At 46.1% G+C, this 14,239-nt stretch overlaps 1 protein-coding gene across 1 annotated transcript; it reads right to left on the bottom strand.

Moving 5' to 3' along the window:
- Window positions 1–247: 247 nt before the first annotated feature.
- C10H3orf84 (chromosome 10 C3orf84 homolog) lies at window positions 248–11,362 on the bottom strand. Its single transcript, XM_007168742.2, has 4 exons — window positions 11,336–11,362; window positions 9,348–9,461; window positions 1,091–1,147; window positions 248–664 (listed from the first exon to the last, which is right to left on the bottom strand). The coding sequence occupies exons 1-4, from the start codon at window positions 11,360–11,362 to the stop codon at window positions 248–250; spliced, it is 615 nt and encodes a 204-aa protein (XP_007168804.1).
- Between the last annotated feature and the right edge of the window lie 2,877 nt (window positions 11,363–14,239).

Genomic DNA, 14,239 nt, shown 5'->3' with positions numbered 1-14,239 from the left:
GGCAAGAACGGATTTGGGGTCCTGGAACCCACCTGCTGTGGCCAAGGTAACCCTCCTGGACCATTAGCCTCCTGCAGGCCTTACCTCTTCTCACTCACTGGCAGGACTCCCCAGGCAGCACCTCCCCAAACCAGCACAAGGCTCCATGGCACAAGCAACATAGGAGCCAGGCGCAGGGCCTGGCTGTGCCTTACTGTTCTCCAGCCTCTGAGATCTCTTGGGCTGCAAGCACAGACAGGCCACTGAGTTAGCTGTCCTTGTTTAATGTTCTGGACCAATTTAGACACTCAGAGACCCCAGCATGAAGGTAATGCTGCAGCAGCTTGGGTCTTGTGATCCCTGGAAGGTCAGGCAGTGTGTCGGCGACTGGGGCCTGGGGCCCCATGTTGTCACTGCCACAATGGCCACCACGGGATGGCTGGCAGAAGTTCTGCTGGTAGGTGGTGCTGGCACGGGGAGGCTGGATCTGCACAAAGTGGACAAGGCGCTGGGGGAGGTCACTGAGTCCTGGCCCTGACCGGAAATCAGCCTGGTAGGAGGATTCAAGGGGCCGCGGCTGGCGCAACTCCAGTTCACAGGGTGCCCAGCACAGGAAGGTGTGCTGCTGCCACAGGCGCTCCAGGTCTTTCCGCCTTCCGATTCCCTGTAGCAGGCAGTAGGGGCCCTCCTCAACGGTACGGGCCCTTGGCCCACAGTCCTGGCACCAGGCAATTCCTTGGGCCCCTCCTATACCCAAGACTGCCTGGTGATGCCTGGCCTGTGCCTGGCCTCCCTGGCCTGTACCCCAGCCTCTTTGGCCTGCATCCCCAGTCATGCCTTCCATTCCAGAGTGAATGAAGCCCCCAGAAAGTCAGTGGCTCCTAAGATATTTGCACATTGTCAGGCAAGCTGGTGGGGGAAACCAAAGCAGAGGTACATCTGTTTGTAAAATGGGCTGTTTCCCAGAAGAAAGAGGTTGTCAGGAAGACAGACGCTCCTCTGTCTGTATAAAGAGCCCTCTCTCCCTGCAATGTCTTATCCCCTCCACCCTACCTCAACTTCAACCTAGGCTGGGAGTCTGCCCATTTTCCTTCCTCTCTCTAGCACTCACTTTGTCAAAGGAAGTGCGGTTGTCATGCTTGGAGAAGAAATGTTGCCGCGCTGGCTCCTTGAAAGACAGTGAAAAAGAAGGTGAATGGGGAAAGATGATGCTTACCTGTCCCCAAGATGCTAACTCAGGGCCCCATAATGGAGGGAAGTTGCCAGGAGCCACAACCCTTAAACTGCTAAACTGCCAACACACTGAAAGGGCAGATACAAATTAAAGCAACACCTCATTCCTGGGACATCTCATCCCAGCACTTGCTCTCAAAGCAGAAGCCTCTAGGGCCACTGATTGAGAAAGGGGCTGAGGCATTTTCCAGGACATCCTGCCGTTAGTGGGGCAGTGGTTTAAGTTTCACATAGGGTCCTTTAGATCATCCAGGACTAGGCTCCAGCTCTCTCCTCCTCTCTTTCACTCTCTCATCAGCAACCCAGCCTCTTGGCCCTAAATACCACCTGGAAACTGAAATTTCTCTTTAGAGCTTGAGCTCTCTCCCGAACTCCAGACTGACTAGCCAACCACCTGCTCCATATTTCCATGTAAATGTCTAACGGGCATCTCCAAACACATGGCTGAGCTCTGGAACATTCCCCAAAACCACCCCACCTATAGCCTCCCCCAGCTCAGGTCATGGCAGCTAGATCTTGCCAAACACCTCGGAGTCCCCTTGATTCTTTTCTTTCACACCCTACATCCAGCGTGCCAGGAAATCCTGTTGATACTTCCTTCAATACGTACCCAGGATCAGACCACTTCTCAGCATGGCCGCTGCTTTCTCTGGTCTAAGCCACCTTCCCCTCATGCCTCAATTACTGCAAGAGCTTCCCACTTGGTGTCCCTACTTCCAAGCTTGCCTCTCCAGTCTATTGTCCTCTTAGCAGGCAGAACAACTCTTACTATGTAAATCAGATCACACTCCTTGTTTGCCAAAAATCCACAACAGTTCCTCATGTTTATAAAAGTCAAAGTCATCAGAGTGGTCCATGAGACCCACATGATATTGATTCCTCCATTACCTCCAGCCACACTGGCATCCTCACTGTTCCTCAAATACACTAGCTACTTCCACCTTGGACCTTTGTACTACGAGTTACTTCTGCCTGGGACTCTTCTCCCAGCTGGCCATGACTCCCTCTCACCTCCCTCTTGGGAGGCCTTCCTTGACCACTACTACACCAGCAGTCCCATCACCCCAACCCAGTATTTTTCACCTTCTAACGTACTGTATGACTATGTATTATGTTGCTGTTTACCATCCGATGCCCCTGACTAGGACACAAGCACCTCATGGGCAAGGTTACTGTCTGTTTTACTCACATCTATAACTCCAACACTGAGCCTGGCACTGTGCTCAATACATATTTGCTGTTAAATCAATGAACAGGGACAGAAGGTCCCCAGGGCATTTGCTTTAGCCCAGTTGGGGCCAGAGAACCATGCCCCATCCCCAGGCAGAGAGAGACCACCTCTCAGGCCCCTAGACCTCAGCAGGAATCTCTCCCAAGACCGTCCACCTTGCCTTTGTGCCTGGTCTCTGCCCCCAGGGTCCCTCCACCTCAGCCACTCAGCTTCTCCTGCTGCAGACCAGAATGAAGTACCTGATCTGCTGAGTCCAATCTTGGCTGGGTTGGGGTATGAGCAATGGCTGACAATAGGTTCCTAGATAAAAGTCAGGGGCTAGCTCCATCCCAGATCCCTGAACCAGAATCTTCGGGGTGGAGCCTTTAACAAGCTCCCCTATTGGGACCTCCTGCCTTAGACAGCCGGTGTTCTCCAAATCGAATGAAAGCTCCATGAAGGTAGGAAGCCAGCTGGCCTTACCTTTCATTCTTCATAAAGCAAACTGACACAAGAGATTAAAAACCCAGAGCCCTTTTAGGAAAAAATAGAAAATCTTCAGAATCTAGAGCTAGGCAAAGAGTTCTTAGATGTGACACCAAAAGCAAGAGCCATAAAAGAAAAAAAAATCAATAGGGCTTCCCTGGTGGTGCAGTGGTTAGGAATCTGCCTGCCAATGCAGGGGACACGGGTTCAAGCCCTGGTCTGGGAAGATCCCACATGCCGCGGAGCAACTAAGCCCGTGAGGCACAACTACTGAGCCTGCGCGTCTGGAACCTGTGCTCCGCAACAAGAGAAGCCACGACAATGAGAAGCCTGCGCACCGCGATGAAGAGTGGCCCCCGCTCGCCGCAACTAGAGAAAGCCCACGCACAGAAACGAAAACCCAACACAGCCAAAAAAAAAAAAAAAAAAAAAAAATCAATAAATTAGACCTCATCAAAATTTTTTTAAAAGTTTTGCTCTGTGAAAGTCCATGTGAAGAGGATGAAAAGACAAGTTACAGACTGAGAGAAAATATTTGCAAATCACATGTCCAATAAAGGACTAGTATCTAGAATGTATAAAGAACCCTCACAACTGAACAGCAAAATAAACAATCCAATTAGAAAATGGGCAAACGACATGAAGACATTTCTTCAAAGAGGATATACAGATGGCAAATAACACATGAAAAGATGTTCACCATCACTGAACATTAGGGAAATGCAAATTAAAACCACAGTGAGAGGGCTTCCCTGGTGGTGCAGTGCTTAGGAGTCTGCCTGCCAATGCAGGGGACACGGGTTTGAGCCCTGGCCCCGGAGGATCCCACATGCCATGGAGCAACTAGGCCCGTGTGCCACAACTACTGAGACTGCACTCTAGAGCCTGCAAGCCACAACTACTGAGCCCACGTGCCACAACTACTGAAGCCTGCGTGCCTAGAGCCTGTGCTCCACGCACCACAACGAAGAGTAGCCCCTGCTTACCACAACTAGAGAAAACCTGCGCACAGCAATGACGACCCAACACAGCCAAAAAAAAAAAAAAAAAAAAAACCCCACAGTGAGCTATCATGACACATCAATCAGAATGGCTAAAATAAAAAATAGAGACAACACCAAATTTTGGTGAGAATGCAGAGAAATACAATCATTTGCTCATTGCAGGTGGGAATGTAAAATGTAAAACAGCCACTCTGGAAAACAGTTTGACAGTTAAAAAAAAAAAAACCTAACATGCAAGAGGTACAATATAGGGGTAGGGGAAAAAAAGAGTTATTATGGGATTATATGAAATCATGTGTGTGAAACTTTTGAAAATTGTAAAGTGCTATAGAATTTAAAGAATCTTTCCTTCAATTAAAAAAAATTTCCATCCACATTAAAAAACCAAACAAACAACTTAAATGCAACTACAGGGACTTCTCTGGTGGTTCAATGGCTAAGACTCTGAGCTCCCATTGCAGGGGGCCAGGTTCTATCCCTGGTCAGGGAACAAGATCCTACATGCCGCAACTAATAGTCCGCATGCCCGCAACTAAAAGATTCTGCATGTTGCAACTACAAAAAGATCCTGCATGCCAGAACTAAAAAAAGATCCTGCATGCTGCAACTAAAGATCCCTCACGCGGCAACGAAGATCCTGTGTGCCGCAACTAAGACCCGGTGCAGGCAAATAAATAAATAAATAAAATATTAAAAATAAATAAATAAATGCAACTATCATATGACCAAGCAATTGCACTCCTAGGTATTTATTCCAAAGAAATGAAAACTTATGTTCACCCAAAAACCTGTACACAAATGTTCATAGCAACTTTATTTGTAAGAGGTAAAAACTGGAATCAGCCCAGATACATTTTAATAGATGGATGGTTAAGTAAACTGCTATATACATACTACAGAATACTACTCAGTAATGGAAACTGAACCGTTGATACAACTTGGAGGAATCTTCAGGAAATTATGCTGAGCAAGAAAAGCCATTCCCCAAAGGTTGCATGCTGTATCATTCCATTTACATAACGTTTTTGAAGTCACAAAATTTTAGAAATGGAGGAAAAATAGCAGTTAGGGACAGGGGAAGGGTGGAGGAATGGGAGGCTGATGGGTATAAAAGGGCAGGACCAGGGATCCCTGTGATGTTGGTCAGTATCTTGACTGTGGTGGTGGATGCACAAACCTACACGGGTGATAAGATTTTATAGATCTTTTTTTTTTCTTTTGCAAATGAAGTGACCAACAAGGGATTAATCTCCAAAATATACAAACAGCTCATGCAGCTCAATATCAAAAAAACAAACAACCCAATCAAAAAATGGGCAGAAGATCTAAATAGACATTTCTCCAAAGAAGACATACAGATGGCCAGGAGGCACATGAAAAGATGCTCAACATCATTAATTGTTAGAGAAATGCAAATCACAACTACAATGAGGTATCACCTCACACCAGTCAGAATGGCCATCATGAAAAAAATCTATAAACAATAAATGCTGGAGAGGATGTGGAGAAAAAAAGGGAACCCTCCTACATTGTTGGTGGGAATTTAAATTGGTAACAGCCACTATGGAGAACAGTATGGAGATTACTTAAAAAGCTAAAAATAGAGCTAGCATATGATGCAACAAGCCCACTCCTGGGCATATATCTGGAGAAAACCATAATTCATAAAGATACGTGTACCCCAATGTTCATTGCAGTACTATTTATAATAGCCAGGACATGGAAGCAACCTAAATACCCATCAATGGAGGAATGGATAAAGAAGATGCGGTACATATATACAATGGAATACTACTCAGCCATAAAAAAGAAAGAAATAATGCCATTTGCAGCAACATGGATGGACCTAGAACTTGTCATACTGAGTGAAGTAAGTCAGACAGAGAACAACAAATATCATATGATATCACTTATATGTGGAATCTAAAAAAATGGTACAAATGAACCTATTTACAAAACAGAAACAGAGTCACAGATATAGAAAGCAAACTTATGGTTACCAAGGGGGAAAGCGGGGGGATGGATAAATTGGGAGATTGGGATTGACATATACACACTACTATATATAAAATAGATAACTAATAAGAACCTACTATATAGAACAGGGAACTCTACTCAATACTCTTTAACAACCTCTATGGGAGTAGAATCTAAAAAAGAGTGGATATATGTATATGTATAATTGATTCACTTTGCTATACAGCAGAAACTAACACAACATTGTAAATCAGCTATACTGTTATTAAAATTAATTTTAAAAAGATTTTACAGACTTTTATGGGTTTTTCTTGCCCATGCCGCGTGGCTTGTGGGGTCTTAGTTCCCTGACCAGGGATCGAACACAGGCCCTCAGCAGCGAGAGTGTGGAGTCCTAACCACTAGACCACCAGAGAATTCCAAGATTTTATAGATCTTAATACACACACACAAATGAGGAAATCTGAATGAAATAATGTCAGCGTCCTGGTCGTGATATTTTACTATAGATATGCAAAATGTTACCATTGGGGGAAACTGGGCAAAGCGTAAAAGGGATCTCTTTACTAATTCTTTTTTTTTTTTTTTTTTTTTTTTTAATTTTTTTTTTTTTTTTAATTTATTTTATTTATGGCTGTGTTGGGTCTTCGTTTCTGTGCGAGGGCTCTCTCCAGTTGTGGCAAGCGGGGGCCACTCTTCATCGCGGTGCGCGGGCCTCTCGCTATCGCGGCCTCTCTTGTTGCGGAGCACAGGCTCCAGACGCGCAGGCTCAGCAATTGTGGCTCACGGGCCCAGCCGCTCCGCGGCATGTGGGATCCTCCCAGACCAGGGCTCGAACCCGTGTCCCCTGCATTGGCAGGCGGATTCTCAACCACTGCGCCACCAGGGAAGCCCTCTTTACTAATTCTTACAACTGTTTCTGAATCTACAACCATCTCAATAAAAATTTCAATTAAAAAATCTGGAGGTCTGGGGCATGTTCCAGTTGCCCCCCCAATCCCTCCCCCATCTCTACCCTTAGCTATAAAATTGTACACAGCCCTAGAATGTGGATGCCTCTGCTGTTGGAGGCAGGTCTGAATTTGGAAACTCACCATTCTTACAGTGACAGGATAATCTACCGACTCCCACTGACTTGAGTTTTATTCTCACAACTGTGGGAGTCTAGTGAAAAGTGCAGTCATTTCCTCTCCACCCAGGCAGTTCTAAGTATTCTTGTCCCTGAGGAGAATTTCACCTGCATCTTTGCTTCTAAACCATCTAAGGCTCCTTTTCCACTCAGGTGGTAACACTCGTGGTCTCCGAGCAGGTAGGGCTTGGGCTAGGGTTCGAGCTAAAGAAGCCTTGGAGGAGAAGTAGGTTTCCTGGAATGGGTCAGTGTTTGCCTGTGGGAGGACTAAGGGCCTCTGTGGAGGCTGGGCAGTGTGCAATTAGTGGGGTACTGAGCGAGGAGTCCCTGTGGCAGACTGAGGCATGGTGTGGGGGTGGGGCAGAGGCAGAGACACAGCAATCACGGCACCACCAACGAAGGACCTGCCTCCAACCATGAGCCCCGGCACTCTAGTCTGACCTTAAGAACAAACAAGATCAGGATTACATTTCCCAAGAGTCAGACGGGTGAAGGCTAGAAATAAACTAATCTGGTTTAGAAGAAAAGAAGAAAAAGAAGAATAAAAGAAATAGAAGAATAAAAAGAAAAAAGAATCTTCTTGCATCTGAATGACAAAATTTCTACCTGCCCCAAACTAAAGGTAAGTGGCTGCCACATCTTGGAAGGGTTTTCAACAAGAATAGCTGCAATCAGCCAGCTGACACTTGGTATCTCTCAGCAAATAAGAAAAAAGAATGTGCACCTTCCCTGAGCAGTCCCACTAATTAAAACAGCTTTAGATCTAGAAAGAGTCAGGAGACTTGGCATTTGTACAGCCTAAGCCCAAGATACACAGACCATGCTATTTTGGGGTTGCTGATAATGCCAACATGTAACAAGACTTCACTTCAATCAAAACATGTCCCCAAATATGTCCTCTACTCTGTTCCTGGGGGACAGACTGAGAGGACATTCAGGTCTTTGGGATGAGAGCTGCCACTGAGGACTACTACAGACACCCAGCAGGAAGTGCCCAGGTTACCTCTGTCCCTGCACTACGCAGACCTCATCACTCTCTCAAGGGAGGTGGCCCCAGACGAGCAGTCTGGAGTTGCATTTGGGCCTGGCTCAGTAGGCAGTGCCAAGCAGCCGTTCCAACTGGGCATGCTAAGGAAGTTCAGGCTCTGCAGCATGGCAGACTCCAAGACCCTGCTCTTGGCCTGGGAAAGCAATTTGTAGAGAATCCAGATGGCCAGTCAAGTAGGACCTGGCTAGAGGCTGGGAAACAAGAAGCTGCAGTGGGGGGAGCATCTTCCAGGCACACCTCCAGGTCCCTCTCAGCCCTCCTCCACCCTGATTTTTCCCAGGAGTCTGATGTGAGCACACTTCTCACCAGGTTGACTTCCCTCTGACCTGAAAGGAAGCCTGGAAAGGAGATGGAGGGAAGGAGAGAGGAGGTGTTTCTTCTCCTGGCTCCCTTCCAGGCCCGCCCCTACCTGCTACCTGGCTGTGTCTCTCCACCTGAAATCACCACTTCTCTCAGGAAAGCCCTCTCCACACCACTCTCTCCTTCTGGGTTCTAGGAGCCATGCCCTCCCCTTGTTCCTTCAGGCCCAGCAGTATTGACCACTTGGTTGTTACCATCCTGTGAGAATGCCTTTCTCTGAAGCTCCCACACCTATTCCTTTATATGTATACCCTCCTGAGTTCTCCTGTTTTGAGTGGGCTTTTTACTTTTGGGACCCTGACTATGCTCAGTGTCCCCTCCTTGTCTCCAGGCCTGGAAGCAGTGGAGGGCCTGCAGCCCTGCATCCCTCTCCTGTTATCTGGAAGCCTTTTCCAGCCACCTTAGGCCGATTCTGCCATCACTCCTTTCCAGTCCTCCTTGGCTAGGCATGGGGGTGGATACCTGCCACTTTCTATGCTGTTTTACTGACCAGAGGAGGCCTCCTACTCACTCCTGAGCCCCTGGACTACAAGGCTGACTGTGAGCTAGACCATTGACTTTCATGGCGTCAAGGAATCTGTGCTGAAGGACAGCAGTCTGCAAAACTCAAGGCTTACTTCTTGGGTTCTGGAGGCTCTCTCTCCATGGCCACCCACCCCACCTGGGCCCTGACTCTTCCTCCATCTAGAAGGAGCAGTGACCAAAACTGTCCAGCCTGGTACTGGCTCTTCTCCACCCATGTATCTATAGGGGGAGGACCTGACATTTCAGGGAAGAGGGGCCAGGCCTCATGCAAGTCCTGGGGATAGGCTGGCCTCAAGTGTCAGTCCAGTTGTGGTAGAGTCGAGGATATTGCCCTTGGGTCCTAAGAGAAGCAAAATCTGGCCCAGCGTGGCAGCTGCAGCCAGGGCTGCCTCGTACCTGACAGCGCTGCAGGAACACTGCTGGGGGCTGGGGCTTGGCTGCAAGGCGATATTCTCGAGCACTTTCACTCTTGAATTGGCCTCTGTAGTGCCCATAGAAGCCACTGTTGTGCTGTAACAAGGCAGGCTTGAGGGTGAATCCCACCCCAACCCCCACCCTGAGTCCTAGACCTCAGAGCCCCCAGGCTAGAAGCCTCTCCTGGGAGTTCCTGACAGAATAAAAATAATCAGAGGAGGAGTGACACCCTGGAGAGGGGCCAACAGAGAGGTGTCTCCATCCATCATTAGAACAGTTGGCCTCAGCTGGGAGGGTTATGTCTGTAAGGAAAGGGTGCGTTCCTTCCTTCCTCCCCTGCTTCCTCTCACCCTCCCTCCCCTTCCTTCCTTCCTTCCTTCCTCCCTCCCTTCCCTCCTTCCTTCCTTTCTCTCTCTCTCTCTCTTTCTTTCTTCATAGGATCCTAATATGGGCTGGGGACACACACAGCAGTGAAAAGACAGAAAGACCCTGCTCCTATCAACCTTCCTTCTGGTGAGGGAGTAAGACAAGTGAATAGAGTCAGAAAAGAAAGAACCTGATGACTAGATCAAGAGTGACAGGGAGTAGGGACAGCATCTCATGACAATGGGCGTGGTACTTGAAGGAGTCAGCCATGTGAGGGGCAGCAGAAGAGCATTCTATGTGCTGAGAACTGCAAGTGCAAAGATTCAGAGGCCAGAGAGAGAGTTGTGTTGGAAGAACCGAAAAAAAAAAAAAAGAGGCCTCATTGACTAAAAGACTGTGAGCAAGACGAGGAGAAGTAAGGTGAGGTCAGGGAGGGACAGGGCCTAGACTGGGTTAGGAATATGGATTCTCTTCCAAGAGCAAGGGAAGACTTCAGCAGGGAAGGAGACCAGACAGGTTCTGAGTTGGGGTGACTTAGGAAGCACTAAGCAGAATTTTGAGAACAGGGACACCATCTAGTAGCGTGGTCCCTCCCTGGAGGATCTGAGAGGAAGTCCCCTTCATTGCCTTCCCTGCATTGTTAATAGAGGTCAAAGGTCACTGAAAAGCCAGGACGAAATGGATACATATTCTGCATCTATTGACAAAGTCATCAACACCTGTTTGCTACACACTTTGTTATGCTGGGACAAGTAGGGCACCCTCTGAAACTGGAGCACATAAACAAAGGATGAACTTTCCCAAAGAAGTACTTCAACAGTGGATACCTTCTGGAGAGAATTTCAGAGACAAGGACTGGCAGAAGACAGAAATGAGCACCTATTGGGGGTATAAGAAGCTGTACTGTGCTGATGTCATTAGGCAGACAACATGGATGACCATGTCTGGCCAGGGAACTCCTATGGCCCAACCTCACCGTCCTGAATACCCCCTGGAGAGGACAGTGTGTCTAGTACACACCATGATCATAGTCCTGAGCAGAAAGAACCTGTTCCCAGCTGGCCTCTGGCCATCAAAGTGGGCTCCTAAGCGTGCCTGGGAAGCCCTTTATCTTTTCATCCCACTGAGGGCTTGGGTCATCCAACTCATCTGTCCATCCTTCTACTACTGTCAAACACTCCTTTCTCTCTATTCAGTTTATTTCAACAGTATTTACTGGGCCTTTACTGTATGCCAGGCATGGGACATACAGATAGAAGAAAGCAGTCTTTAGCCTCAAGATGTTCCCAGTCTAGAGAGCAGTCAAACTACAGAAGTTTGGGGGGATCAAACAAAGGACTGGGTATAAATGGGGTGGCTAGAGGACTAAGAGGATCAGCTAATCCAGGCATGAGACCAGGACACATGGAAGAGGGCACGGTGTCAGGAAGACTAGAAAAGCTGTAGGGGGACCTCAGAATGGCAGAGGGGGAGTGGGCAGTTTGGGGTCCTCCTTTAGCCTGGATGCTGGATGAAACCATTCTCACTTTACTCTCATGAGTCATTCATATTTCAGGTACTACCCCAGGGCCAGGGGCTAGGATTAATGTAAAGTACACTCTTACCCAGGAGCCTACTAAAGCACTTTGCATCTTTCTGGGAAAGGAGCAGAAAAGGCAAATTTTCCTCTTGTCTTTTTGAGGCTACTTCTGGAGAAAGAGTATCTCAGCAGGTCAACTTCTTGTTGCTTAGTGACAAAGGGATGTTGTGACTACACAATGCTCCTGATTGTTGAGGCAGTGCCCAGCCTGCTACCCCTTTGTGCTTCCTGCTCTGTTCTTACTTCTCTCTGAGAGAAATCTGTCCCTCAGCATTAACAGCTTGGGAGAGTTCTTATATAAACATATAAGGCTCCACAGTGGAGTCTGATGAACTCACAGTCAATGAAATAGCAAACATTTTAAAAGCAAATCCTGCATTTTTAAAACTGCAACCATACTGCCAGGGATATAAATTTATAACACATTTCATGGAGTTAGAAGAAATGCTAAAGGGGCTGGTAGCTCTTAGGATAAAAATGCTGCTTCAGAATAAGGCTCTGTCAACTTCTCAGGAGTTTGTGGTGACTGGGAACACTAATTGGTGGCAAATGTTGGTGAATGTTACAAGGGCCCAAGTGAAGGAGGAGAGAGCATAACAGAGGAGCAAAAGAAGCAGCATGAAAATATCTGACACCATGGTTCCATCCCAAGCTAGCCTTGGACAGATTATTGTCTCTCTCATTTATAACACAGGGACATGAACAGTTCACTCCTTTTACTAACCCAGAGAAGCTGGCGATTAGCCTCTAAAACTGTGCCAACGAAAAGTTCAACAACAGGAAACACTCAGTAGGGCTTTGTCACTGGCACAAGCCCTACTAGCCAGAAAGTCCACCCTATTAGTATAGTAACCCTGGAGATCCCCTCTCACATGTATTCACAACTACAAAAATGTTCATTGCTGTATCTGTATAGGGGAAAAACTATAAACAGGCTGAATGTTTATCAAGAGGACAATGAGAAAATTGGCCTATAATCAAACAATGAAATACTGGAGTTACTATAAATTGGCTACAGATACTTGAATCCACAGAGATAAATCTTAAAAATGGCAAGTCAAAAAGTTGTAGAGGGAATTACCTGGCTGTCCAGTGGTTAGGCCTCTGTACTTCCACTGCCGAGGGCCCAAGTTCAATCCCTGGTCAGGGAACTAAGATCCCACAAGCTGCGGGGCACTGCCAAAAAACAAAAAAAATTGTACAACTTGACACATTTTGATCTATGTATACATCTATGAAACATAACCACAATCTAGGTAGCAAACATATCCATCACCCCAAAGTTTCTTTCTGCCCATTAGTATTCCTTCTCTATGGCACTCATTGGCCTCAGACAACTGTTGTTTGGCTTTCTGTCACTATAATTTGCGCTTTCTAGAACTTTATGTAAGTGGAATCATTCAGTATGTATTCTTTTGTGTGTCTGTCTTCTCTCACTCAGCATAATTATTCTGAGAATTATCCATGTCACTGTGCCTATCAGTTGTTCATTCCTTTTTATTGCTTAGTAGTTTTCCATTGTATGGATATGCCAAATCTCTCCTCTTGCTCTCTTTTTTTTTTTTAATTTATTTTTTTAATAGACTTTTTTTTTATAGTTTTTGGTTCAAAGCAAAATAGAGTGGAAGGTCCATAGATTTCTTATATACCTCCTGCTCCCACACATACAGAATATTACATTTATTATAAATGCTGACCCTAAATCGACACAGAATTATCACCCAAAGTCTATAGATTACCTTAGAGTTCACTCTTGGTGTTGTTCCTTCTATGGGATTGGACAAATGTAAAATGACATGTATGCACCATTATAGTATCAAAAAGAATAGTTTCACTGCCCTAAAAATCCTCTGTGCTCCACTTATTCAGCCCACCCTCCCCCTCTAACCCCTGGCAACTACTGATCTTTTTACTATCTCCATAGTTTTGCCTTTTCCAGAATGTCATACTGTTTAGAATCCTGCAGTATGTAGCCTTTTCAAGATTGGCTTCTTTCACTTAGTAAAATGCATTTAAGTTCCCTCCATGTCTTTTCATAGCTTGATAGATATTTCAGTCCTGAATAATAGTCCATTGTATGGATGTACCACAGTTTATTTATCCATTCACCTACTGAAGATGACATCTTGGTTGCTTCCAAGTTTTGGCAATTATGAATAAAGCTGCTATAAACATCCATGTGCAGGTTTTTGTGTGGGCATAAGTTTTCAACTCCTTTGGGTAAATACCAAAGAGCATGATTGCTGGATCATATGGTAAGAGTATATTTAATTTTATAAGAAACTGCCAGAACATCTTCCAAAGTGGCTGTACCATTCAGCTTTCCCATCAGCAACGAATGAGAGTTCCTGTTGCTCCACAGCCTCACCAGCATTTTGTGTTGCCAGCATTCTGGGATTTTGGCAATTCTTAAAGTTGCATAGTGGTATCTGTTTTATTTTGCATTTCCCTAATGCATATAATGTTGAGCATTTTTCATATGTTTATTTGCCATCTGTGTATCTTCTCTGGGGAGGTGTCTAGATCTTCGGCCAACTTAATTTTTTTATTGTTGAGTTTTTTAATACATTTTGGATACCAGTCCTTTATCAGTGATGTCTTTTGAAACCACACACCAATCAGGTTTTTGTCCCCACTACATCACTAAAACTGCTCCCTTCAAGGTCACCAATAATTAATTCTCACTCCTCATTTTCCTTGACTCATCAGCAGCATTTGACACAGCTAACCTCCTCCTCTTTGAAGGATGGTCCAAGTGGCTTCCACAGCACTCACTCTCCTGGGGTTCCTCCCCTTTCCCTAACCACTCCCACTCTGGCTCCTTTGCTGCTTTTTCCTCATCTAAGCCTCTAAACTTTGTGTGTCCTAGGACTCAATACAATCTGTTTTCCATCCATACTCCTTCATTGGTGATCTCATCCCATTTCAT

The sequence above is a fragment of the Balaenoptera acutorostrata genome, chromosome 10 (assembly GCF_949987535.1).
Source record: "Balaenoptera acutorostrata chromosome 10, mBalAcu1.1, whole genome shotgun sequence".
Classification (NCBI taxonomy): Eukaryota; Metazoa; Chordata; class Mammalia; order Artiodactyla; family Balaenopteridae; genus Balaenoptera; species Balaenoptera acutorostrata.
This window is presented reverse-complemented; position numbering and strand designations above follow the sequence as displayed.